Consider the following 26,969-nt stretch of genomic DNA (forward strand, 5'->3'; position numbering starts at 1 on the left):
ATGTTAAACAAGCCAGCTTCAGAAACTACAGTTTGAAAATGGCTTGGAAGCTCAGTCCAGGAATAAGGTAGATAAAGGAAAATGAAACCTGAAGATACAAACTGGCAAAGTGGGGTGGGGTCCTGAGGCAGAGAATAGAGGAGACACCATGCAAGTTTTTGAGGAACAGAAAATGATACAGAAGTCTACTCCCCTTGTTCTTTTATGATCTGGCAGTACAAAAATACTTTTACAAATAAATAAAACAGCAAATTCCTAGAGTCGTGCTGCAACAGAATATTGGAAACTGCCCTTTTTTCTATTTATAGATCCCCAGTTTTCTGATTTGTTAACCCCTTCTCTGTGGCGCTCCCTATGCAAACTGTCTCTGCGGTTACCTCAGAATGTTAATAGGCTCAGTGAAGCCCTAAGCCACAAAGGTTGTCAAAATGAAGGGATGCAAATTCTACTTTGCTAGGAATGATCAGTAGATAAGGACTGGCAGACATCACTCCACAAAAGTCAGGATAGAAAACTGGTCTCCAAAGCATGATGTACTTACCAGATCTTTTTCCTTCAAGCTCTCTGTTAACTGATTCACTTTTTGTTCATTTTGATTTAACATTTCCACTTCGTATAATCGGAACAACATGCCTTGATGGCAGACTGCAGAGCAAACAAGCACATTTTTATTTCAGTATTTTTGCAAAAACGCTTGATTGTTTTTAAAATTATTCAGTACCTAACTTCTGAATGCACTAACTGTCCCAGAATTTATGTACTGTATTCATTTATTTGAACTTGTTGCTAACCCTTTCCTGACAATCCCGGGGTGCGTTCTACAAATGTCACAATTAAAATAAAGCCACAACAATGACAAAATAAAAAACCAAATGAACAGTAATGCAGAAGGGGGAGAAAACTGGGCCACTCAGCCAAAATCCTGGGGAACCCTGATAATTCACATTGAGCATCTCTTTAAAATATGTTAACCCGATATGAATATCCTAACTTTTTAAAATTGTTCTAATACGTTACAAAAGGGAGAAACTTAAAATGTGGTAGAGGAATGCAAGACTTCTGACAAAAGAGAAAGCAAAACAGAACCACCACCACCCTAAGTAAGTAAAAATCCTAGGTGAAATACTGGACTCATGGTAAATGATGGGCATGTGTCCTTCTTTACAGCAGACAGTCCTCTACTCCCCCATTTGTCCAATGTTTTCACCAGGGAAATCTACTTGGCCTCATCACTGTCAGCTTTCAGCTGCCAAGGTAAGACATTCCTGGTTGCCAAAGCCTTTTGGTTGCTAACTCTGTTCATACTGTAGCTATGACCCACGGCCTGTTTATAGCATTCACCTTTTAGCTGGGTGGGGAAGGATCTGCCCTTTTTATAAAATTTTACTCGATGAGCACTTTTTAGATTTAAAAAATTGGTTTTTAATTTTTTTATTTCCTGCTGCATTGTTTTCAAATGTTGGGCAAGCTATGTGCATTTGTAAGTGGCTCAGACATTTTGGGGCATGGAAAGTAACATAAACAAACATCCATTTCAAGAGCTGTCCAGTCCAAGATAACGTGAGGCGGTCTCTCTTTCTTGGCAACACTAAATGAACCCTGATAGCCTAATGCAAAAGTACCTAACAAATAAGAAATCAATGCTGCATGTTTGCACAACAGAGTGCTAACTCCGGTGTTAAGATAAAGCCAACTTGGAGCAGGATTAACCCCCTACAGTAACATGTACTCCTTGAGTTCAACAGATTGCCAGCCCTTGCAGTACTGTGTATGGACTTGCCTTTCTGTAAACACAGGAATATGTTTGGGAGTGGGGTAGGCAGCCAGGAACAAAAATCTGTGTCAATACTCTGCTTCCAAGTAGTATAACCGTAACAAAATGCAATCTGATTCCGGCAAAATTCTAAGTTACTTTCACAACCATATTTTGAGAGGTTGCTCAAAATACGGTTGCTAGATTAGCTGTTTGGTAGTTTCGCTTCACCTTTCGGGAGAAAGCTGGACTCATGATAGCTTAACTTATTTTTAAAAACTGAAAAGTACCAATCCAATTTCACCGTCACAGGTCATTTTAAAAACAGTTCAAGATCCTTATTACCCCAAGTAAGCGTTCCTTGGCTATAAAAATCATGCCTCCAATTTTATGGAAAAATTAGGAAAGTGCCAGAAGAAGTTTGAAAGCAATAACCATCTCACACAGACAGCAAACATGACCCCTGAAAGGAAACTACTAGCCACTTTTAATAAAGAAAGGAAATAATTCTTTGCACAGCTTACATAATTTTAAAACGGTACCTTCATGATTTGTGTAATTGTTTTCCCCAAATACAGCTTCGGGCAACTTTTTTCTCAGCTCAGATATGCCCACAACATACCTGATCTCTAGTCTGGCTGGCCTAGCAAAAGAAAAAGGGGGTTATAGATTCAAGGAATGCCCGGAAACTTTCCTGTCCGGTGACAATCCTAAGACATTGCAACACAGATGAAGTCCTCTCTTACTCAGACGCCTGCGTAGTAAGAGAAGAATTACCGCATTTATTCGAATGTAATGTGCACCCTTTGTGGCCAGATAACGTCGCGAAAATTAGGGGGCGAATTAGATTCAGCGGTGCATTAGGTTCGCGTAAATACAGTACCTGGCTTAACTGAAGACAGGTCAACAACCTGTCAGTCTCTTTTAAAAAAAATATCAGAAGCCTTCCGACTGTCTCACACACACAAAAGAGAGAAGTTAGAACACCCACCACATAAAAAAGTATACCTGAGTAATTTTTATCGAGCACAGATGCTACTATGTTTTGGTTTTGAAACTGGAAAAGCCATCCAGTGTTTGTTTGTTTGGTTATTTTTTAAAAAAACCACACTCTGTAGTTTTATAAACTGCTTTCTACTCAACTTTACGGCCAGGGAAGTGGTATATAAATATTACATTTTTTTTTTTAAAGAATGCACTATCTCCTTTTCCCTGCTACTCCTCTACAGACATCAGAGCAAAGAGAAATGAACAATCTCACTTACAACTCTGCTGGGATGGAGCCGCTAAACGGTGAACGAAGAACAATGTCACACAGTCGCTGTTGCTGAATGAAGAGCTGACCTTTCCAAGAACAATACAGTGCTAAAAATTTCCAAAACCAAGATGGGGGGGGGGGAGATATTAAAATTGCTATACGAAAAGAGAAAAATCCGTCAAAAATTAATTATGTTTACCAAACCGATACGAAGTGCTCTTACCTTTTGTCTTACGTTCAGCTCTGCAGACAGGAAAAAGGGAAAGAATAGAAAGCAAAAGCTGTTTTAAAACCACTGGGGGAATTAAAGAACAAATGACTTATTTTCGTGTATTTATTTAAAGGTGCTTACGAGCTCTTGTGGTTTGATGGAGACATTCTCTGCAGTTCACAGTGCTGAGGATTTAACAGTTACATAGGGGCAGGTCTGCCAAGGATCTTCAGCAGCTTCACAACCAGAAAATTCATACGAGTAATGCTGGAAAAAAATAAGATAAAGTAAATCATATAGAATGGCGGCCTTTCCTTGTGTCCAATATGTGTTATAGGCGTTTATCTCAGAAACCTGAACAGCAACCCAGCAAGGTAGGCCAGAGATATCATCCTGGCCTTGCAGCTGGGAAGATACAAGGACTTGCTTATATCCCACTAGTCCAAGTTATTTTTAATATTTTGTTGGAAGCCTCCCAGAGTGGCTGGGGAAACCAGATGGGTGGGGCTATAAATATAATAAATAATAATAATAATAATAATAATGCCAATTTTCAAATTGGAGACTTCCCAGCTCACAATATATTAAAAAGGTAAAGGTACCCCTGCCCATACGGGCCAGTCGTGACCGACTCTAGGGTTGTGCGCCCATCTCGCTTAAGAGGCCGGGAGCCAGCGCTGTCCGGGGACACTTCCGGGTCACGTGGCCAGCGTCACGAAGCTGCTCTGGCGAGCCTGCACCAGCGCAGCACACGGAAATGCCGTTTACCTTCCCGCTATAAAGCGGTACCTATCTATCTACTTGCACTTAAGGGTGCTTTCGAACTGCTAGGTGGGCAGGAGCTGGGACCGAAAGACGGGAGCTCACCCCGCTGCGGTGATTCGAACCGCCGACCATACGATCGGCAAGTCCTAGGCACTGAGGTTTTACCCACAGCGCCACCTGCGTCCCACACAATATATTAGACCTCACCAAAATCCATCCCCAAATTCTGGCAGGATCCTGCAAGGTGTGTGTGTCCCAAGTACAGCAAAACAATTTCATATGTGAAAGTAAGTCTCTGATAAAAGTATAAACTGTAAATTTACGAAATTAAGAACAAACAATGTAGCTATAAAATAACTTCCCCAAAATTGTTCCGTTTGCATTTCTTCCAGATTTTACTTCATTCTGCGTTCTCTCATTCCCATCAGAAATAGAGAGGCTGAACATTTCAATCCAAGTTTTACTGTATTTGTAAGGTTAGCCATTTGTACAATGCCTCAGATTTCACTGAACCAGTCCTCTATTTTTGGTGTTTCTGGCTTTTTTCCAGGCCTGTGCCAGAGTCATTTGCTACCTTCTGCCGAGGGGAATAATTTACCTCCTTACTTTTGTTTATCTCTTCTAGTACACCTTAATTTTAGGACACGTCCAAAAACACAACAGCTTAGCCTCATTTTACATATTTATAAACTGTATTTCTATTAAAAAAAAACATAGCGGGGGTGGTGTACAAAAAATGCTGGTTTGCAAGGAGAAAACCGCATTGCAAAGACCTGCCTGAAAACGTCTAAAAGGAGGCAGGGATGATTCCTGCCGAGCTTCTAGTGGCAGGGAGTTCCACAGGGCAGAGCCTCCCACCCGAAATGGCTTGGCTCCTAGTCAGGGTGAATTTGATTTAAATCAAATCGATTTAAATCACTATTCGGGAAGACTTGATTTAAATCACTAGTCAGTAAGACTTCATTTAAATCATTTTTTTACATAAAGACTCATTCTTGCTGATATAATCTTAATATTTACAACCAGAGGAAGGTTACATTTTTGGAACAATAAATTTTCAGAGTAGTTTTTACAGTTATATCAAAAATTACTGATTCGGTTATGCTATTAGGAATACATAGACAGATAATTATGAAATTATTGTGAGGTTCAATAAGTTAACTGTTTATATTTGGACAACTTTTCTGCTGTACTTGATTGGAAGGAGAAAAATAATCATTTCCTTAATAACAATTTAAACTATTTAACTAAAGCAATAACATTATAGCATATGTATCCATGTTTGTTAACCGCAAAAAACCCACCAACTTAGACTGAGTTTTAGCACACATGAAAAACTTAAAACAAATCCATATTTCCTCATGAATAGCCTTTGGACTATAATGTAACTTAAACAGAAAACTATATTTAGAAAGATTTTTCTTCTGAAAGCGTTTCATTTTAAAAATCTGATTCAAATTTTTAAGAAATCAATTTTTTTAAAAAATTAAATCATTGATTTTTTTATCCACCCTGCTCCTAGTAAAGGCTGAATGAACCTCAAGAACGTGGGGAAGGAGAGTAGCCTTTGGACTAATATTAATTATAATTTTTATTTATACCCCACCCTCCCCAGCCAAGGCCGGGCTCAGGGCAGCTAAGAAGCAATAATAAAAACAAGTTGAATGAATACAACTTAAAAGCAAGATTAAAATACAACATTAAAATATTAAAATGCAGCCTCATCACAGGAGAAAGAAAAAGAAAGAGGGGGGAGGGAATCAAGTTGTAGCTTAAATTAAAAAGTATAAATAAAAAAAGTAACTTTAGAAAGGTTTTCCCTCCGAAAGCGTTTCATTTCAAAAATCTGATTTAATTTTTTTAAAAATCCAATTATTATTTTTGAAATTAAATATTGGGTTTTTTTATCCACCCTGCTCCTAGTAAAGGCTGAATGAACCTCAAAGAACGTGGGAACGGAGAGTTGCGAAGACAATTTAGACCGCGGCGAAGCTTTTACTTCGCCTTTCCGGCGTCAGGCAGCGGCGGAAACGGCGCATTTCCGGCGGCACCTGGCTAATCCCCCTGAAATTTAGTGAAACGGGCGGCGGAGGCCCGGAGAAGCCGGACGCCATGATGCCAAAGGCATCTTCCTGGCCCTGAGGAGAGAGGCCAAGATGGTTGCCGCCCATCCCTGGGCAAAAGAACCTTCTAGAATCTTGTCGGTTGGCTCAAAAATGGAAAAATGACAAGATACCAACTAATGAAGAATGGAAAGAAAACTAATGGATTATGCTGAAATGGCAAGACTAACTGAAAGATTAAGAGACTAAGACAAGAAAGATTTCAAAAAAGATTGGGAACCATTTATGTTGTATCTACGGTAGAGCTTCTGGGAAATGATATATAATGAGATGGAAAAGATGTCGAAATATACATTTTTTAAAAAACCAGAAACATTTTTACTTGGTATTATAGGTCAGGACAATGAATAGGCAAGATGTTAAATTGTTTTTATATGCAACAACTGAGGCAAGAGTATTATTAGCCCAGAAATGGAAAGAAGAAGAAATTCCGACGAAAGAATGGCAGAAAAAATTAATGGACTATGCAGAATTGGACAAAATGACAGGAAGGATTTGAAACCTGCGGGACCAGAAATTTGCAGAAGATTGGAAGAAGTATATGAATTATTTGAAGAGCAGTTGTAATCAACAAATTATGCTAGTAGGACTACAAGAAGTTTTGTAAGGAGAAATACACGAAGTGTTACAAAGTAGAAAAAGATAATAATAATAATAATAATTATTATTATTATTATTATTATTATTATTATTATTATTATTTATATCCCGCCCTCCCCAGCCAAAGTTGGGCTCAGGGCGGCTAACAACAATAAAATAATACAGCATTCTAAAATAATTCCATTATAAAATTAATTCAAATCAAATTGATGGCAACCATTGGGCTAGAGTTCTGTGAAGATAGATATTGGGTATGAGTTTGAAATGTAATAGGGAAGATAAGAAATGCATACTGAGAGATTAGATTGGAAAATTTCCAGACAGGATGGATGGAAGTCAAAAATTTGAATAAGATGTAAAAGTCTGTTTAATTACTGTTGGAAATGATATGTTAAAAAAACTAATAAAAAGTATATTAAAAAATATAAATTATAAATTTATAAAATATACATTATATTAAAAAATTATATTAAAAAATCTTGCAGGGGCACACCTGCAAAAACCTTCGGGCCCTCAGATCTATGGGCAGCAATTCCTCTCCCCTGTTCACAACCCCAATAGGGGGAGACTTGCTCACGAGTAGCCCTGCCCGTAATAGTCAGGCTGAGGGTGAGGAGGGCCTGCAAAGAGACTTAGAGCCTCCTCAGGGCCGGCTTGGCTGTGAGGCGTTTTGCGTCGCCTCAGGCGGCAGAAAGCAACCCACAGGTCCGACTGATTGACGGGGTGATTGATTCACAAATCAGCCAGTCAGCTGCAGAGGCGTTTCCTGGGAAGGAGGAGCCTAAAGGAAGCCAGGCTCCTCCCCTCTTCAGGAAAGAAATAATAAAATTATTATGATTAAAGGCCTCATTTTATTTTATTTTGTATAAAAATGTGTCCAATAATTGTCGGAGATGCGGAGATAACTCAGGAACTTTCTACCATATGTGGTGGATATGCAGGAAAATGCAGGTATTCAGGGAGAGTATCCATGCAGAACTGCAAAAAAATGCTAAATCCATGCAGAACTGCAAAAAAATGCTAAATCCATGCAGAACTGCAAAAAAATGCTAAATCCATGCAGAACTGCAAAAAAATGCTGAAGATCTATTTCTTTCTTTTTTCTTATTGATACAGCAACAAAAAAAAAACACAAATACCAAATTACACACAGGAATAACCAAAGACACATAATTTTCTTAACAAACAATAAAACATATATTGGTCTTAACACTAAAGACCCAACCTCCCGTCTATTCCATATTTCGATTTCATATTACTTCTTGCCAATACACACTTTTATCATAATTAAACTTTTTCTTAATATATCTAATTTCTTATATCTACCTTGCAACTATTACTGAAGTTCCTCGAATGCTGCCACAGAATTGAAACTACTATATTTATTTTTCAAATATTCTTTGAAATCCTCCCATTTGGAAACAAATTCCTGTTTTGATTTATTCTGACCAGATCTGGTTTTTTATTGAAAGAGATCTCTTTCAATAAAAAACCAGAGGCCTACCTCCTGGGAATAACAGATTTGGATATTCCGCAAAAGAGGAAGGGTATCTTTTTAGACGCGACGGCAGCAGCAAGAGTTCTGATCGCGGCAAAATGGAAGAGTAACGAAATACCCTCTATACAAGATTGGATCCAAAAGCTGACAGAATATGCCGAATTAGGCGGTCTATCAGAAAAAATAAAGAATAAATTGAAATAGGAATTTGCTTCAAAATAATAAATCAGGACCAGGTGCGCAACCTGGGAGTCATTTTGGACTCACAGCTGTGCATGGAGGTGCAGGTCAATTCTGTGTCCAGGGCAGCTGTTTACCAGCTCCACCTGGAACGCAGGATGAGACCCTATCTGCCTGCGGACTGTCTCACCAGACTGGTGCATGCTCTAGTTATCTCCCGCTTGGACTACTGCAATGCGCTCTACGTGGGGTGACCCGGAAACTACAACTAATCCAGAATGCGGCAGCTAGACTGGTGACTGGGAGTGGACACCGAGACCACATAACACCAGTCCTGAAAGACCTACATTGGCTCCCAGTACGTTTCCAAGCACAATTCAAAGTGTTGGTGCTGACACTGAAAGCCCTAAATGGCCTCAGCCCAGTATACCTGAAGGAGCGTCTCCACCCCCATCATTCTGCTGGGACGCTGAGGTCCAGCTCCGAGGGCCTTCTGGTGGTTCCCTCCCTGCGAGAAGCCAAGTTACAGGGAACCAGGCAGAGGGCCTTCTCGGTGGTGGCACCCGGCCTGCGGAACACCCTCCCTTCAGATGTCAAAGAAATAAACAATTATCAGACTTTTAGAAGACATCTGAACACAGCCCTGTTTAGGGAAGCTTTTAATACTGGATGAATCACTGTATTTTAATATCCTGCTGGAAGCCGCCCAGATGGGTGGGATATAAATAATAAATTATTATTATTATTTTAATCGATAAGGAATAAACTCTCCTTATCGACACAAACAAGCCGCTCTTGATGCTATATGAAACTGCACTGAATTGTTCAAATGTTTCTCCTGCCGCACCAGACTCGGGTGCCCTTGGAACTACAGTTGCCATCAACCTCAGCCAGCGTGTGGCGCTGCAGGTTAAACTACAGAGCCTAGGACTTGCCGATCAGAAGGTCGGTAGTTCGAATCCCCGCGACAGGGTGAGCTCCCGTTGCTCGGTCCCTGCTCCTGCCAACCTAGCAGTTCGAAAGCCCGTCAAAGTGCAAGTAGATAAATAGGTACCACTCCGGCAGGAAGGTAAATGGCATTTCCATGCGCTGCTCTGGTTCGCCAGAAGCGGCTTAGTCCTGCTGGCCACATGCCCTGGAAGCTGTACGCCGGCTCCCTCGGCCAGTAAAGTGAGATGAGCACCGCAACCCCAGAGCCGGTCACGACTGGACCTAATGGTCAGGAGTCCCTTTACCTTTTATGCTATATGGTAATTTATGGACCTAATAGGTATCTAAAGCCATTTGCACATAACAAAATATGTATTTTATCAAAGTACTGTATTTTTTGCTCTCCGAGACTCACTTTTTCCCTCCTAAAAAGTAAGGGGAAATGTGTGTGTGTCTTATGGGGTGAATGTAGGCTGCGCAGCTATCCCAGAAGCCAGAACAGCAAGAGGGATTGCTGCTTTCGCTTCTGAGATTCAGAATATTTTTTTTCTTGTTTTCCTCCTCTAAAAACTAGGTGCGTCTTATGGTCTGGTGCGTCTTATAGAGCGAAAAATACGGTAGTTGTTGAACTGAAATACAATTAAAAAGTAGTATATTAACAGTGAAATTTGGGAGGGGGTTCAACTCTGGGCCCTAACCTATAGCTTGTTTAGCTTATACATAAATCCGGCACTGCTGGAGAGCTAAGCAAAGGACTGTTCTCAATCCGGATGAATCCTTCCTTCTGCGCTGCAGCAACGATCAAAGTCCCAGCACCAAACACAAACTGAAACTAAAAGGGCGACGGACGTCGAAAGGCTTCCTCTAGTGAGGAGCCACGTGGAATGGGGAAAGAAATTGTTGGTAGTTCAGCAAACATTAAGTTTTACCTCTGTTTCGGATCAGAGCAGGAGTAAAATGCAGGTCTCCTCAAGTTCTGCCTTGGCAAAGCTGCTCTTTTGTTTGGAGAAATGTTCGCCCTGCATTAAGACAGAGGGTAATGAATCAGATCCGCCCGGTTTTTTCGCCCATGCGGTGACAGATCTTAAGACCGGCCGCGTGTACGCAGAGCTTTGAAAAGAGGAAGCAAGCTTCTCAACTAGGCATTACCAGGAAATTCTACAGCCTGCATAAACGCTGCAAACTGATGCATGATTTCCTCCCCTTACACGCCCAGTAACTTAGTCTGCCATTTTGCACAACTGATTCTGGTTTGGCAACACATGAGGAAAGAAAAAGAGAAATGCAGATCACTAGCGGGCTCCTTATTTAGCCCTTCTTAGACTTCTGTGATTGCTACAAACACAGCCTATGCATTTCAAGCCTAATTTTCACCAGCATTGAGGACTACAAACTTCAGGTCCTCAGAACAGAGGACTGTGTGCCTAATAGCGCAGCCTGTGATCCTACAGAATCGCAGGATCCTTTTAGATCTAAAAATATATTCCATCTAAGAATTTACCATGTTACCTTGAGTCAGGAATGGGGAGGGCAGGATCCTAGATCCAGCTAACCAGCTGCACCAAGAACTCCCCTCCTAGGCCATTTAGACACAGGCCACCACGAGGCTTTCAAAATAGCACTGCACGGTTTTTACTATCTGTATCTTCACAGAGGGTATCTTAGAGCTGGAAGGGACCACAAGGGTCAATTAGTCCAACCCCCTGCAATGCAGGAATATTTTGCCCAATGCGGGGTTCGAACACACAGCCCTGAGATCACAAGCCTCAAACTTTACCAACTGAGCTATTAGGCAATCCTAATGGATTTGATTTTCCATGGCTTTAATTCTATTACAGCTTTATTGCTTTTTAACTGTTACATGTTGCATGTTTTTAGCCTTCTATATTTTGTCTGCGGGTGGCGCTGCGGTGTAAACCACAGAGCCTAGGGCTTGCCGATCGGAAGGTCAGTAGTTTGAATCCCCGCAATGGGGTGAGCTCCCGTCACTCGGTCCCTGCTCCTGCCCACCTAGCAGTTCAAAAGCACAAAAGTGCAAGTAGATAAATAGGCACCGCTCCAGCGGGAAGGTAAACGGCGTCTCCGTGCGCTGCTCTGGTTCGCCAGAAGCGGCTTAGTCATGCTGGCCACATGACCCGGAAGCTGTACGCCGGTTCCCTTGGCCTATAGAGTGAGATGAGCGCCGCAACCCCAGAGTCGTCTGCAACTGGACCTAACAGTCAGGGGTACCTTTAATAATATAATAATAAATTTTATTTATACCCCACCCTCCCTGGCCAGGGGCCCAGCTCAGGGCAGCTAACAACAGTAAAATTACAGTTAAAATACAATGGGGGGGGGGGGGGGACGACGAATTTAAAATATAGGTTGAAATGCAATTTAAAATGCACTCTCATTTTAAAAGTAGCCCATAAATCAAAACCATAAGGGGAGGGAAACATAAGGGTCAGACTGAGTCCAAACCAAAGGCCAGGTGGAACAGCTCTGTCTTGCAGGCCCTGTGGAAAGATGTCATGTCCCGCAGGGCCCTAGTCTCTTGGGACAGAGTGTTCCACCAAGTCGGGGCCAGTACTGAAAAGGCCCTGCCCCTAGCTGAGACCAATATAACCACCTTGTGACCTTGAAAATGTTGTCATTTATGGACCATAAGGTCCTCCGCGGGGCATACCAAGAGAGGCCGTCCCGTAGGTACGTGGGTCCTAGGGCTTTAAAGGTCAAAACCAGCACCTTAAACCTGACCCTGTACTCCACCGGGAGGCAGTACAGTTGGTAAAGCGCTGGATGAATGTAATCCCGCAGCGAGGACCCCGTAAGGAGCTTCGCCGCGACATTCTGCACCCACTGCACCTTTTACCTTTACCTTTATTTTGTGTGCAATGGTTGTTGTTTTTTGCAAAAACCACCTTGAGTCCCGGCCTAGTTAAAAGGGGGGATGAAAATAAATATGGTAATAAATATAATAATGGTTTTCCCTGGCAATTTTAAGACCACGAAAAGACCAAGGCCCTTTGGCAATTAGGATTCTGGGGGAGACACCTAAGGACAACAGGATTATATATATATTTTTACATCCTGGGGCCAAGTTCCTGAGTTGCTACAGGTTTTCTCCGACACCATCGTACTACTTGTGCAACAAAACTCCCCTCCCTTTCCTTACACACCCTTCTGCCCTTCCCCAAACTCTTCCAGAGGTTTGGGAGTAGCCCCATAACAGCTTTGGGGCTGTGTGTCTTGTGGCGGGGAGTTCCTCTGCCCAGCCAGAAGCCCTTGTGCTAGTAGCTGCACTTGGTCGAATCCTGCCCAACAGATTTAAGGTAGCCGTGGTGATGCGATGCCAGCATAACAAAACTGGGGCAGATGGGGCTGCCATTGGGGACTTTGAGCATCTGGAGGGTCAAAGTGTGGGGTTGCTAAAGGACCAGAGAGCCCCACGCCCCGAGGTGCGGCCACTGGTAGGAGCGCACCCTGGCTCTTAAAAGCATTATTAACAAAGCAATGCTCAGGAAGAACCCTATTAAAAAGTTGTGAGTCACAGGGAGAGGCAACGCCAAGGACCTTGACTGCTGGTGGCAATGAAGAACGAGGGAATAATTTCACGAGAAAGCCTGTTCTTCCCCCTTGGAAGAACAGCTGCATGTTCAGGAAAATTTCACAGTACAGTCCCTTCCAGATAGGGTTGTGCAATATCTGGCTTGCAACATCACAATATATCACCAGCTAGATCTCTCGATATATCACAATATCTATCTGCGGTGGGTGTCAAAGGGCCTTGCCAGGCTTCTGGGCGGTGGCAGAAGTGGTAGATTTAGTAAAATTAAATAAGCTCCCATATAGTATACTATTTAATACACTTTCAACTAATTTATGAGAAGTTTAAGTGATTTACTAGCCAAGTTGCCTCTGCACGCATAAGCCCCACTGAGTTCAACTAAACTCCTCGCCCCTATAATTCTAACTTTTACCCAGTTTATTTTACTATTACGCCAAAATTCAAGTTAAATCAGATTCTGAAGGCATTATTTTTGAGTAATCATTGTAATATGAACTGGTTTGTACTTCGTGATTTGTACTTCTTGGCCATAATTTATCTCAACTTCATATTAAATAGGAATGTTTCCCTTTCAAGATATCTGAACGTAATTTGCAGCGATTTATATAACTGCACAAATTTACTTGCATGGTATCTCAAGGGTTAGAAACTAAATTCATAATATTGTCAAGTGTGAGTATTATCTCATTTATCAAAAGGGCCTGAAGGACAGCCAGAATGTATGACTCAGATATAAGTTCTTAGTTTCCACCCCAAAAGGTTAAACTTGTTTGGGGCCACATGGAAACAGAAATGTATAGGAGAAGGTGTGTTTATTCTCTCAGTTACTTGCACACATATCAATAAAGAGTTGAATTGTCCATTGTTCAAAAAACAAAAACTAAACTTCTACTATCCTAAGAGTAAGGCCCATTGAATTCAGTAGGGCCTGCTTGTGAGTAGACACGCATTTGCTTGCGCTGCTTACTGAAAAACGCCCTTCCCATCATTCGCACACAGTACCCAACCTCCCATTTCAGCATAAGGCAGCCAGCTAAATCTTCTCCCCTCCATTGCCCATGCCAACAGAAGGGGGTGTACCCAAATGCCCTCATCCCACCAATCTCTGGACGGGAGGGAGGGAGGGAGTGCAAGCAAGCAAAAAGATTGTCTTCTTTAAATTAAAAATGCACCCTTCCTTTTTAATACGGAGGAAAGCTATTTAGGGGGAACCAACCACATAAACAGGTATGCGGATGGCGCTGTGGGTTGAACCACAGAGCCTAGGGCTTGCCGATTAGAAGGTCGGTGGTTCGAATCCCCGCGACGGGGTGAGCTCCCGTTGCTCGGTCCCTGCTCCTGCCAACCTAGCAGTTCGAAAGCACGCCAGTGCAAGTAGATAAATAGGTACCGCTCCGGCGGGAAGATAAATGGCGTTTCCATGCGCTGCTTTGGTTCGCCAGAAGCAGCTTGGTCTTGCTGGCCACACGACCCGGAAGCTGTTCGCTGGCTCCCTCGGCCAATAAAGCGAGATGAGCGCCGCAACCCCACAGTCGGCCACGACTGGACCTAATGGTCAGGGGTCCCTTTACCTTTAACCACATAAATGCCACCAGGAAATAAAAACAAAAACTCTTCCCCCCCCACTTTTTCCCCCACTGGTGGGAGAAGAAAGACGACCTTTCCAGTTCTTCGTTTACCTTCCCTCTCTGATTATCTAGCCCTTGGAGGTTCCTCCTGGGTCGTTAACAGGCTCTGCGTAATTAGCTGAGCTCTAAGTGGGAGGGTACCGGTGAATCTGAAATAGCTTGCTGATTTGTGGGAGGGTTTATCATCATTTATTTCTTATCGGGAGAGCACAAAGTTGGAAACACGTGCCTGCAAATTATCGGCAAAGTATGTTCAGCTGAGCTACCCTCTGAGAAGCTGTTAAATCTCCACCTTTGGTTCACCGGTATATTAACTTATCACACAGCCGTGCTTCCGGGGCGAAATAAATTTAGACTTCAGTTTGGAAAAAACAGAAAGCCCTTGTTTGCAGATCTGGGAGTTAATATCTTCACAGGCCCAGTTCTCCGATATACTAATTTTCTGCAAGCAGGAAGTGGGGAAGCATTTCAAAAAAAGAAAAGTTCAAGTCAAAGGCGCTATTGTCCAGGAAGGACTCTGCCGCAGGATTTCTCGAGAGAGCGAAAGAGTAACAAAAAGCAGGAAGTGAAAGCGCCACACAATGTCTGTTCCACACTTGCAAGGAATCGCTCCTTCAGTGTGGTAGTGCCTGAACTTTGGAACTCCCTGCCACTTGATATTAAGGGTATTCAACTTCACTATACTGCTTTTGGCAAGTTTTACGCTCAGGCAAGCCTGCCCAGACATCTAAACTTGACGTGCATTTTAGCAATATGTAATTTCACTTTGCAATACATGTTTTGTAAACTGCTGATTTTACAAATATATACGTTTTGAAGGTGTGGCGAATTAGGTCAACTTGCTTTTGACATCAGAGATTTCTCTGACCATTTTAATGCATATAGGACAGTCCTTCATGAATCTGCACAATCCTTAAACAAACCTTTAGTATGTTCCACATGAAAAGTACAGAAATTGATTTATTCGTTCATTCAGTGTTTCCCTATCCCACCTTTCTGCCAAAGTTCGGATTCAAGGCGGCTGGCAGTATTTTATAAACATCATTTTAAAATGCCAACACATTAGATAAAAGCAATAGTTTACAAATACATTAACACACATTTAGAGCCAGCATTAAAATACTGAGTGCCCTGATAGGAGGCCAGTTGCCAACACTGTTTGCACACATTTTTAATTTTGTTTTTATATTTTAGTATCATCAGCAAACTTAGCAACCTTCCTCCTCGCCCCTGACTCTTTAAAAACCACAAGTGCATTATCAAGGAGGACAAAAAACTTGAGCTAAAAGTGACTCCAAATTAAATGAATTTAAATTCCAAAATGATGATCAGTTTATATGCTTTGGGATTATCAATTTATCTCTCTGCCCTTTGCAGATTTGAAAGGAAGGAGAGAAAAACCAGTGTGAAATGCCACGGCATAGCTGTTGTTTCCCTTTTTTAAAGGGAAATTCCCTTATTCCGAATAGGATTCCTTCCAAGAAAAGGGAAAAGTTGACAGCTATATGCGACGAGCGTTGTCAGAGGGCTGGACTGAAAGCGGCACACTGTATTCAGGTTTTACACAAAAGAAAAACCACAACCAAAAAAAACATTCAGTGTTAACAAACGGGAGGGAAATGTGCTTGGTGTTTCTATACGGCAGCCGTTGATTTCAGTGAAAAGTGAAACTGATTTAAGCAGAAATAAAAGTGAAACTATTGTGTTCCAGCAACCACGCAAGCTCCGTACCAGAGACAGAAGCATATTAATTTTAGACAGCACAACGTGCTTTTTAAAGCAACCATCTCAGGATTTTTAACCTTAAATTCAATGTTTACTAGTAGCTCCTAACTTTGCAAATATATATACCGTATTTTTTGCTCTATAAGACTCACTTTTTCCCTCCTAAAAAGTAAGGGGAAATGTGTGCGCGTCTTATGTGCAGCTATCCCAGAAGCCAGAACAGCAAGAGGGATTGCTGCTTTCACTGCACAACGATCCCTCTTGCTGTTCTGGCTTCTGAGATTCAGAATATTTTTTTTCTTGTTTTCCACCTCCAAAAACTAGATGCGTCTTGTGGTCTGGTGTGTCTTATAGAGCGAAAAACACGGTATATATCCGTTTCCCAACTCCTGTACGCTGCAAATGTCTGGCGTAATGGGGACCTGCCTAAGCTAGATGGCTTTCAGGCAAAATTTCTACGATCTCTGCTGCAGGTACCCAACTGTGTCCCCAACTCCATACTTCTGTTAGAAGCTGGCGAATGCCCAATTTCAACTAAAGCGTGGTGGGCTGCCCTAAAACATTGTCTCAGGATTTCAGTGTTTAATCCAGGGAAGGATTTGTACCAACACCAGACCAATGAGGTGTTTGTCTGCAAATGGCAGAAAACCTTGGCTAGAAAAGCCATCTCTATTGGTCTGTCACACACACCCCAACTTTATTACCTGGGTTATGAAGCCGCCCTAAAGACGTTAAAGCAAATTTTATGGGATAATGCACACAGTGACTTGCGATCTCGATCACGCGCAGTTTGTACAGTGGTGCCCCGCAAGACGAACACCTCGCAAGACGAAAAACCCGCTAGACGAAAGGGTTTTCCGTTTTGGAGGCGCTTCGTAAAACGAATTCCCCTATGGGGTTGCTTCGCAAGACGAAAAAAATCTTGCACCCCCCCCCGTGGTTTTTTCTGGCTTTTTTCACCCTTTTCTTAAGCCGCTAAGCCGCTTATCAGCTGTTCCGCTGATAAGCCGCTTAACAGCTGATCGCTGGAAGCCGCTTGACAGCTGTAGCGCTAATCCGCTAAGCTGTCAATGGGCTTGCTTCGCAAGACGAAAAAACCGCTATACGAAGAGCCACACGGAACGGATTAATTTCGTCTTGCGAGGCACCACTGTAGTCCGCTGGCAGTAGGAGTACAACATGGGCATGTCTTTAAGTCAACACCTTACATTAAAAACCTGACAGTACCAAATTATCGAAGGTTTTTCACCAAAGCCAGACTAAACGTCTTTCCTTCTGCAGTGTCGGATGGCAGGTTGAGAGGAGCTCCTTGCCAGGACAGACTTTGCTCATGTGCTCAAGACATCGATTCCATAAAACATATTTTGCTGCACTGTGCGAAATACAAGCAAGCCAGGGATGAACTGATACTACCCTTGCTGATACCTTTCCCGGGAAAATCAGAGGATCACTATGTCAGGTTCCTATTGGAAGACCGGACAAACGCCAGAACATTAGCAGCGGCAAAGTTTTTATCGGTGGTTGCAAGAACCAATGATCCCTATCTTTTAAGTCTGAACAAAATACCCCAGTAATGAGATTATTAAGTTTGCAGATGATACAACGGTGGTTGGTTTAATCACGGCTGGAGAGGGGGAGGCGATCTATAGGAAGGATGTTGAGCAGTTGGTGCAGCAAAAACAACTTAATCCTTAACTTAAAGAAAAAGAAGAGATTACTGTGGACTTTAGGAAATGTAAACTGAATATTCACCCACTTATTATTGAGTGGAAGTGCGTGGAACAGGTCCTGGTGTTTCGATTTCTGGGAATGGAGTTGAGAGATGACCTAACCTGGGGAGAAAACAGCAAAGACCTGATGAAGAGAGCACAGCAGAGGTTGTATTTTCTGAGAATCCTCTGGAAAAACAATCTCTCAAAGGACCTGTTGATGGCATTTTACCATTGTACCGTGGAGAGTGTATTAACTTATGGTCTGCGTCTGTGGTTTGGGAACTACACGGTCAGGAGAAAAACAGTGCTGTCCAGGGTTGTAAAGACTGCAAAGAGAATAATTGGGTGAACTCTTCCCACCTTGAATCAAATCTATGCTTCCAGGTACCATAAGAAAGCTGCAGAGATAGCGCAGGATAGTGCGCACCCCGGAAATGATCTCTTTCAGCTTCTGCCTTCTGGAAGAAGGTATCGAGTTATAAAGACCAGGACTAGCTGCCTGAGAAACAGGTTCTACACAAATGCAATTCTGGTTCTAAATGCAGCATAAGGAGTCTCTATAGTATATTGTATTTTAAAATGGGGTTTCAGAGTTTTTAGGGGGTTTTGAATGTTTTTCTTTTGTTTTGTTGAATGTTTTCAATTTCATTGTTCTGTATGGGACAATGACAATAAAGTTATCGTATAGCGTATAGTATATCGTATGCTTGTTTAAACTGGAGGTAGGCTGTCTGAATTGTGCATTGGTTTCTAACAATTTGTTGGGTCTCTGGACCATAATAAAGATTGATTGATTGATTGATAGATATGTATGCAGTTATAAAGCATCTAATGTTTTAGATGCTGCCCATTTTGCTCTGTTGGTATAATTCTGCAAACATACCAAGCTGCCAGAGAGCCAAACTTTCATGAACCTCTGGGTTAAGGTATAAAAGACATGTGCAAAACCACACTCATCTTCAATGCCTCCATTGTGAGTCAATGAGGTGTTGTGGTTAGAGTGAAAGACTAGGATCTGAGAGATCAGGGTTCAAATCCCCACTCGGCCGTTAAGCTCACCGAGTTGCCTTGGGTCTGACACTGCCTCCCAGCCTGACCAACCTCACAGGGTCGTCGTGAGGAATAAAGGACCTCGGCATGCTACCTTTACCTCCTTAGATGAAAAACGGTTGAGAGCGCTGGGCATGTTTAGCCTGAAGAGGAGGGAGATACCCATCTTCAAATATCTCAATGGAGCAAGCTCGTTTTCTCCTGCTCCAGAGGGGAAGACTCGAACCCATGGCTTCAGGTTACAAGGAAGGAGATTCCGACTCAACATCAGGAAGAACTTTCTGACGGTAAGTGACAGTGGAACGGACTCCCTCGGAAGATGGCAGACGCTCCTTCCTTGGAGGTTTTTAAGCAGAGGTGGACGGCCCTCTGTCATGGATGCTTGAGTTGAGATTCTTATGTTGCAAGGGGTTGGAATAGATGACCCACGGGGTCCCTTCCAACTCTATAATAATTCTATGAAATTTAATAGTAAGTAAAGAAATATGTTGGGATGCAGGTGGCGCTGTGGGTTAAACCACAGAGCCTAGGACTTGCCAATCAGAAGGTCGGCGGTTCAAATCCCCGCGATGGGGTGAGCTCCCGTTGCTCGGTCCCTGCTCCTGCCAACCTAGCAGCTCAAAAGCACGGCAAAGTGCAAGTAGATAAATAGGTACTGCTCCAGCGGGAAGGTAAACGGTGTTTCCGTGTGCTGCTCTGGTTCGCCAGAAGCGGCTTAGTCATGCTGGCCACATGACCCAGAAGCGGTACGCCGGCTCCCTCAGCCAGTAAAGCGAGATGAGCGCCGCAACCCCAGAGTCGGCCACGACTGGACCTAATGGTCAGGGGTCCCCTTTACCTTTAAAGAAATATGTATATTATTGGGGGCTAGGCACTTATGGTATTTTTACCGAAGATCTATGGGTATAAATCTAATAAATAATAATACAGTAGTACCTTGGTTGTCGAACACCCTGGAACTAATGACATTTTGGCTCCCAAACGATGCAAACCCGGAAGTGATTGTTCCGGTTTGCAAACATTCTTTTGGAACCTGAATGTCCGACAGGCTTCCGCGGCTTCTGATTGGCTGGAGGAGCTTCCTGCAGCCAATCAGAAGCCGCGATTTGATTTTCGAACATTTTTGGAAGTCGAACGGGCTTCCAGAATGGATTCCGTTCGACTTCCAAGGTACAACTGTAATAGCAATAATATAGTAGATTAGCATCCGCCGGTATCTCTTGATATTATCTGACAGCTTCAGATAACAAGGGACTTCGGTTAGGGAGCACGTGCTTGCCACAGAGTTATCTGATTTCGCAGAAAATCAGTTTCAAGAAACCTTTCTAGCAACAGCTAAGTAGATGACACACAACAGTAAGGAACTGGCGAGGTCTTTTACTGCTGCGGGTGAAAACACGAAGAACCTTGTTCCAGAACTTGTTTCAGACAATGTCAAAGAAATGGGGTCCATCAATCAATATTATCTACGTCACATATCCCCAAACTTCGGCCCTCCAGATGTTTTGGACTACAATTCCCATCATCCCTGACCACTGGCCCTGCTAGCTAGGGATCATGGGAGTTGTAGGCCAAAACTTCTGGAGGGCCGCAGGTTGGGGGTGCCTGGTCTACATTAGTAAGATCCCTCCAGGATTTCAAACAGGGCTGCCCCACCCCAAGCCCTACCTGGAGATGCCGAGAATTCAACCCGGGACGTTCTGCATGCAAACAGATGTTCTGCCCCGAGCCATGGCCCTTCCCCTCCTGGTGGCCTCAGAGTTCCTCAGTGCCCATAACTTGAAGCACATGCCTGGCTTGCAGAAAATTCCCAGCTTCAGTTGCTGACATCTCCCAGTAGGGTGGAAGGAAGACTTCTGCTGGAAACTCTCGAGAGCCACCAGCGGCCAGGGTAGACCATGTTAGGATTCTTGCTCCGTGTTTGCAGTCATGGCATTGTCGTCTATCACATGACGGTGTATGTTTTCATTCCACAGTGTGGGAAGTGACGGAGACAGGATGTTTGTGTTACTGTGTTCCGGAATGTAGGACGATTGTCCTTTGTTTCTTTGATGAGAAAGAGGAAGGAGCTAAGTCAGAATGCTCCGCGTGTATTATATGTAAATAAAGTTGTTGTTGTTGTTTAGTTGTTTAGTCATGTCCGACTCTTCATGACCCCCTGGACCAGAGCACGCCAGGCACTCCTGTCTTCCACTGCCTCCTGCAGTTTGGTCAAACTCATGCTGGTAGCTTCGACAACACTGTCCAACCATCTTCTCCTTGTGCCCTCCATCTTTCCCAACATCAGGGTTTCTTTCAGGGAGTCTTCTCTTCTCATGAGGTGGCCAAAGTATTGGAGTCTCAGCTTCAGGATCTGTCCTTCCAGTAAAAACTCAGGGCTGATTTCCTTAAAAATGGAGAGGTTGGGTCTTCTTGCAGTCTATGGGACTCTCAAGAGTCTCCTCCAGCACCAGAATTCAAAAGCATCCATTCTTCGGCGATCAGCCTTCTTTATGGTCCAGCTCTCACTTCCATACATCACTACTGGGAAAACCCTGAGTGCTCACTGGAAGGACAGATCCTGAAGCTGAGGCTCCAAGACTTTGGCCACTTCATGAGAAGTCTCCCTGGAAAAGACCCTGATGTTGGGAAAGATGGAGGGCACAAGGAGAAGGGGACGACAGAGGACGAGATGGTTGGACAGTGTTCTCGAAGCTACCAGCATGAGTTTGACCAAACTGCGGGAGGCAGTGGAAGACTGGAGTGCCTGGCGTGCTCTGGTCCAGGGGGTCACGAAGAGTCGGACACGACTAAACAACAACAACAATTAACCTATCTACACACACACACACACACACATATACAAAAACAGACAAAAAGGTCATCTCACCCACCAACCAAGCAACAATAAAATAAACTCATTTAAAAAAAAAAGAATTAAGTACCAACACTGAAAGATTGGCAAAATAATTTTTGGGAAATGATTGAATTAGCAAAAATGACGGCAACAATAAGAATGCAATCTGATCAAAATCTCAAAGAGGAATGGAAATGTGTAGAAGAATACATGCTCCAACAAGAATTTATTGATACGTATAGACTGATTTCACAAAGTTAAGTTAAGCTAAGCAGATATATAAGATTGAATGTTTAATTATTAAGATACAAAACAACAATCTCAATAATAAAGTTACGAAATAGTAACAAGGAAGTCACGCACGGGTGGAGGGAGGACACAGGGAAAGGAATAAGAAATGGATAAACGTTGAAATGTGAAAATGTGAATTTACGAATATAATATATATGTATCAATATGTAAAAAGTTCATATATGTATTGCAACATTGTGTGTGTGTAATCAACAAATTACGCTAGTAGGATTACAAGAAGTTTTGTAAGGAGAAATATACAAAGTGTTACAAAGTAGAAAAAGATAAGAGATATTGGTTATGAGTTTGAAATGTAATGGGGAGAATAAGAAATGCATACTGAGAGATTAGATTGGAAAATTTTCAGACAGGATTGATGGATGTCAAAAATTTGAATATGATGTAAAAGTATGTTTAATCACTGTTGAAAATGATATGTTAAAAAATTATATATATAAAAAAGGAATGTGTCATGTTTGGGACACGCATTGTGCCAATGCCTTCGAAATCGTAGCTGGAGCACAGTAAATATTGTGGATTTCGGGTTTCAACAACAGCAACTTAAGCCAGAGGTCCTTCAGGCAGGGAGCTAGTTTCAGTCCACACATTTCAGTGGAATTTAAAAGCAGGATGTAAAAGAAGTAACCAAGGGAGCCTTAGTGATGTCTCAATGTAAAAAAAAAAATAGCCCAAAAAACCCAAGGGGCACCTCCATTCCGTTTTACATCTCCCAGGACCACAACTTCACAAGCTATGTTATTACACCCACAAACACACTGCGCTTATAATGAATCCACAAATTAATTTCCATCGCCAGATGCCAATTAGAACTGTTGCTTACAGGCCGCGCTCAGCCCATTAGGAAGGAAACAACAAACAGAAGAACTTCGCTCGCTGCCCTGTTTACATCCTCTGCAGGGTACCTGAAACCAAATGGGGCCACAAAGTCTTAATTAACCCAGAATGCGGCAGCTAGACTGGTGACTGGGAGCGGATGCCGGGACCACACAACACCGGTCCTGAAAGATCTGCATTGGCTCCCAGGACGTTTCCGAGCACAATTCAAAGTGTTGGTGCTGACCTTGAAAACCCTAAATGGCCTCGGCCCAGTAGACCTGAAGGAGTGTCTCCACCCCCATCGTTCAGCCTGGACACTGAGGTCCAGCGCCGAGGGCCTTCTGGCGGTTCCCTCGCTGTGAAAAGCCAAGTTACAGGGAACCAGGCAGGGGGCCTTCTTGGTGGTGGCACCCGCCCTGTGGTATGCTCTCCCACCAGATGTCAAAGAGAACAACAACTACCAGACTTTTAGAAGACATGTGAAGGCAGCCCTGTTTAGGGAAGCTTTTAATGTCTGATGCATTACAGTGGTACCTCGGGTTACATACACTTCAGGTTACAGACGCTTCAGGTTACTAACCCAGAAATATTACCTCAGGTTAAGAACTTTGCTTCAGGATGAGAACAGAAATCGTGCTCCGGCAGAGCAGCGGCAGCGGGAGGCCCCATTAGCTAAAGTGGTGCTTCAGGTCAAGAACAGTTTCAGGTTAAGAACAGCCCTCCAGAATGAATTAAGTTCTTAACCTGAGGTACCACTGTACTGTATTTTAATATTTTGTTGGAAGCCGCCCAGAGTGGCTGGGGAAGCCCAGCCATATGGGTGGGGTATAAATAAATTATTATTATTATTATTATTATCATTATTATTATGAAAGCAGATTTACACTGACAGTGTTTGAAATGTGGAAGTGATGGGTGACAGTACTCATGCTGGAATATTCCCATGGGAGCTCCACGATTCGCCACTCCTCTTTTTTATAATCAAGACCGGCCAATTAGTATCAGTGACGGTGAAGTGAAAAAATTGCACAGAATGTGTGATGATGATAATGAATATTCCATTGACCAAACAAGACCATGGTGATTCTGGAATCAAAATTCATCGCTCCGAAGAACACAAAAGGATCCTCTGGACAACGGTCAATGGCCCATCTAGTCCATCATCAGTGCGCACTCCATTCAGATGCGTTGATAATGAAATAGTCAACACCTCCTCTTTAGAAGTAACTTTGAATAATCTGATCAGATCCATGTTAAATGACCCCTTCCGAGAATAACTTTTGTAGACTTATATATTTGATATGATTTTCAAAATACAGTGGTACCTGGGTTCTCGAACGGCTTAGTTGTCAAACAAATGGGCTCACAAACATCACAAACCTTGGAGGTAAGTGTTCCGGTTTGCAAACGTTTTTCGGAAGCCTAACGTCCAATGCGACTTCCACTTGAGTGCAGGAAGATCCTGCAGCCAATTGGAAGCGGCACCTTGGTTTTCGAACGCTTTTCGGAGTCAATTGGATTAAGTTCGAGAACCAAGGTACCACTGTACAGTCAAACCTCAGTTGTCGGACGTAATCCGTTCCGGAAGACCCCTCGACTTACGAAATGTTCGACAACCGAGGATTGCAAAGTCAATGGAGGAAAAAGCAAAAAAACTCCCCGGAAGGTGTTTGGCTTCCGAAAATCGTTCAAAAACCGGAGCAGTTACTTCCCAGTTTTTGGTGTCCCGAAGCCGAAACGTTCCAAAATTGAGGCGTCCGGGAGCCAAATTTTGACTGTACTTTTTTGATATATCCCTTCGTGTCACTTCTTTCTGCATTCACCCCCTCTGTTCCCCAGTAAAATTTCCTCTTGCTATTTTTTTATCAATGCAATTAGATAGAAAATGATTTTTAGATGGTACATATTTGGAAGAGAGACCAGAGTGCCGTTACGTTAACTGCGGTTAAATAACGTGCTGTTTTACATTGATGGTATCTAACACCATGGAAACTTTCAAAAATGTATAAAAATGTGTCATGTAATTGTTGGAAATGTGGAGACTCAGGAACTTTCTACCATATGTGGTGGATATGTAGGAAAATACAGGTATTCTGGGAGAGTATCCATGCAGAACTGCAAAAAATGCTAAAGATCTCTTTCAATAAAAAAAACAGGGGCCGACCTCCCGGGAATAACAGATTTGGATATTCCACAAAAGGGGAAGGGTATCTTTTTATATGCGACGGCAGCAGCAAGAGTTTTGATCGCAGCAAAATGGAAGAGTAATGAAATTCCTTCTATACAAGATTGGATCCAAAAGCTGACAGAATATGCCAAATTAGATGGTCTATCAGAAAAGATAAAGAATAAATCGAAACAGGAATTTGCTTCAAAATGGGAGGTTTCCAAAGAATATCTGAAAAATAAATATAGTAGTTTTAAATTCTGTCGCAGCATTCGAGGAACTTCAGTAATCGTTGCAAGGTAGATCTCAGAAATTAAGATTTATTAAGAAGAAGTTTAATTATGATAAAAGTGTGTATTGGCAAGAAGTAATATGAAATCGAAATATGGAATAGACGGGAGGTTGGGTCTTTAGTGTTAAGACCAATATATGTTTTATTGTTTGCTAAGAAAATTATGTGTCTTTGGTTATTCCTGTGTGTAATTTGGTATTTGTGTGTTTTTTCGTTTTTCTTGTTGTATCAATAAAAATCTTTTAAAATAAATAAATAACGTGCTGTTTTAAAGGGCTGTGTTTTCTAAAAGAATTAAACGGGATGGGAGGGAAGAGGGAAAGAATGCAAGAGGGGTGGACCTCACCGAAAAGCGCCCGTTTTCCCACGAACAGACGCTAGCTTCCCTGTTAAACTGGCAGGTCAAGTTCTTGTGCTGTGCTAAGCATCACACGGGACATGGCTCAAGGACCTTGCACTGGGATGCTGCAAATACCCGGAAGGTCGCCCTGTGCAGACTCAAGGTTGCAGCAAACTTGCTCTGCAATCTCCGTAAGTTAAGTTAAGTTGTATTCATTCAACTTGTTTTTATTATTACTTGTTAGCCGCCCTGAGCCTGGCCTTGGCTGGGGAGGGTGGGGTATAAATTATTATTATTATTATTATTATTACTATTATTAAATGCTGCACAGAAAGGGGAGAAAGATGGCAGGATCCGAGATCAGGGAGAAGAGTCAGTGGAAGAAGACTGGGAGAAATTTAAAGACTATCTACAGAGACATTGTAAAATTAATGAATCTTAGAATGATGTTGGATTGAAATTAAGTGGTTTCTAGCTGTAATTGTTTAAAAGAATATGAAAAAATGGTTTTTTATAAGTAAAAATTCAAGGTTGTAATAATTTAAGATTAAAGATCTGGGTAGAATAAAGAGGGAAAGAAACTGCTGAGCTAATATACTGAATTGGAATACAAAAAAGGGAGGTATGAGGAGGTCCAAGAAACAAGTAAATGAAAAATAATCTGATGGAAAGATTGATTGTTTTTAACAATTTTTATTTTGTATTTTTTTCTTTTTCTATTTTGTAATGCAAAAATCTTAATAAAAATTTTATAAAAAAAAAAAAACAGAAAGGGGAGAAAGCAAGCACTCCTGGAACTTTTCAGCAGCCTGATACAGAAATCTTCCAGCTGGTAGTTTTTCGGACATGGAGATAAATGAGGCCGGCCTGGAAACCTCTCTGTTTTATTATTTTTCTGTGCGAAACAAGCCACAAATCATAGCTAAGACTAAGCAGGTATCACGCTAAACCGTGGTTAACTGGAATCGGAAGTGAAATTTTCCAATCTTCTCCTGAGCGTGCCAGAGGAGGAAAGAAAATATAGGTTCTGGAGGAGGCGAGGATCATTATTGTCACAATAAACCATGGTTTTGCACGACGTCCAAAGGACTCCAAACTGCTGGCGGTTGACACAAAAATCAACAGTTGAGTATGTATCATCTTGAAAGTTCTAGAAGGTTTTGGAAATTTCCTTGCAATTTCTTTGTAGCACTTTTCCTGCCTCTAATACACCTGCCCAAAGA

General features: G+C 42.4%; 1 protein-coding gene across 5 annotated transcripts in view; it reads right to left on the reverse strand.

The window, feature by feature from the left end:
* TASOR2 (transcription activation suppressor family member 2) overlaps nucleotides 1-26,969 on the reverse strand; it is a 64,158-nt gene that overhangs the window by 31,654 nt on the left and 5,535 nt on the right. Inside the window, exons 2-8 of one of the 5 annotated variants that reach the window (XM_081926658.1) lie at nucleotides 17,978-18,053; nucleotides 10,248-10,337; nucleotides 3,364-3,489; nucleotides 3,235-3,254; nucleotides 3,019-3,118; nucleotides 2,296-2,396; nucleotides 542-645 (exon numbers count right to left, since the gene is read on the reverse strand). In XM_081926658.1, coding sequence (XP_081782784.1) covers nucleotides 542-645; nucleotides 2,296-2,396; nucleotides 3,019-3,118; nucleotides 3,235-3,254; nucleotides 3,364-3,389 — 351 coding nt within the window. In that variant the 5' untranslated portion in view covers nucleotides 3,390-3,489; nucleotides 10,248-10,337; nucleotides 17,978-18,053. Of the gene's footprint in view, nucleotides 1-541; nucleotides 646-2,295; nucleotides 2,397-3,018; nucleotides 3,119-3,234; nucleotides 3,255-3,363; nucleotides 3,490-5,960; nucleotides 6,358-10,247; nucleotides 10,338-17,977; nucleotides 18,054-26,969 lie in introns of those variants that run through there. The other 4 variants (XM_081926657.1, XM_081926661.1, XM_081926660.1 and 1 more) reach the window with 4 other exon arrangements.

Source organism: Podarcis melisellensis (genome assembly GCF_964234715.1).
Source record: "Podarcis melisellensis genome assembly, chromosome: 10".
Lineage (NCBI taxonomy): Eukaryota > Metazoa > Chordata > Lepidosauria > Squamata > Lacertidae > Podarcis > Podarcis melisellensis.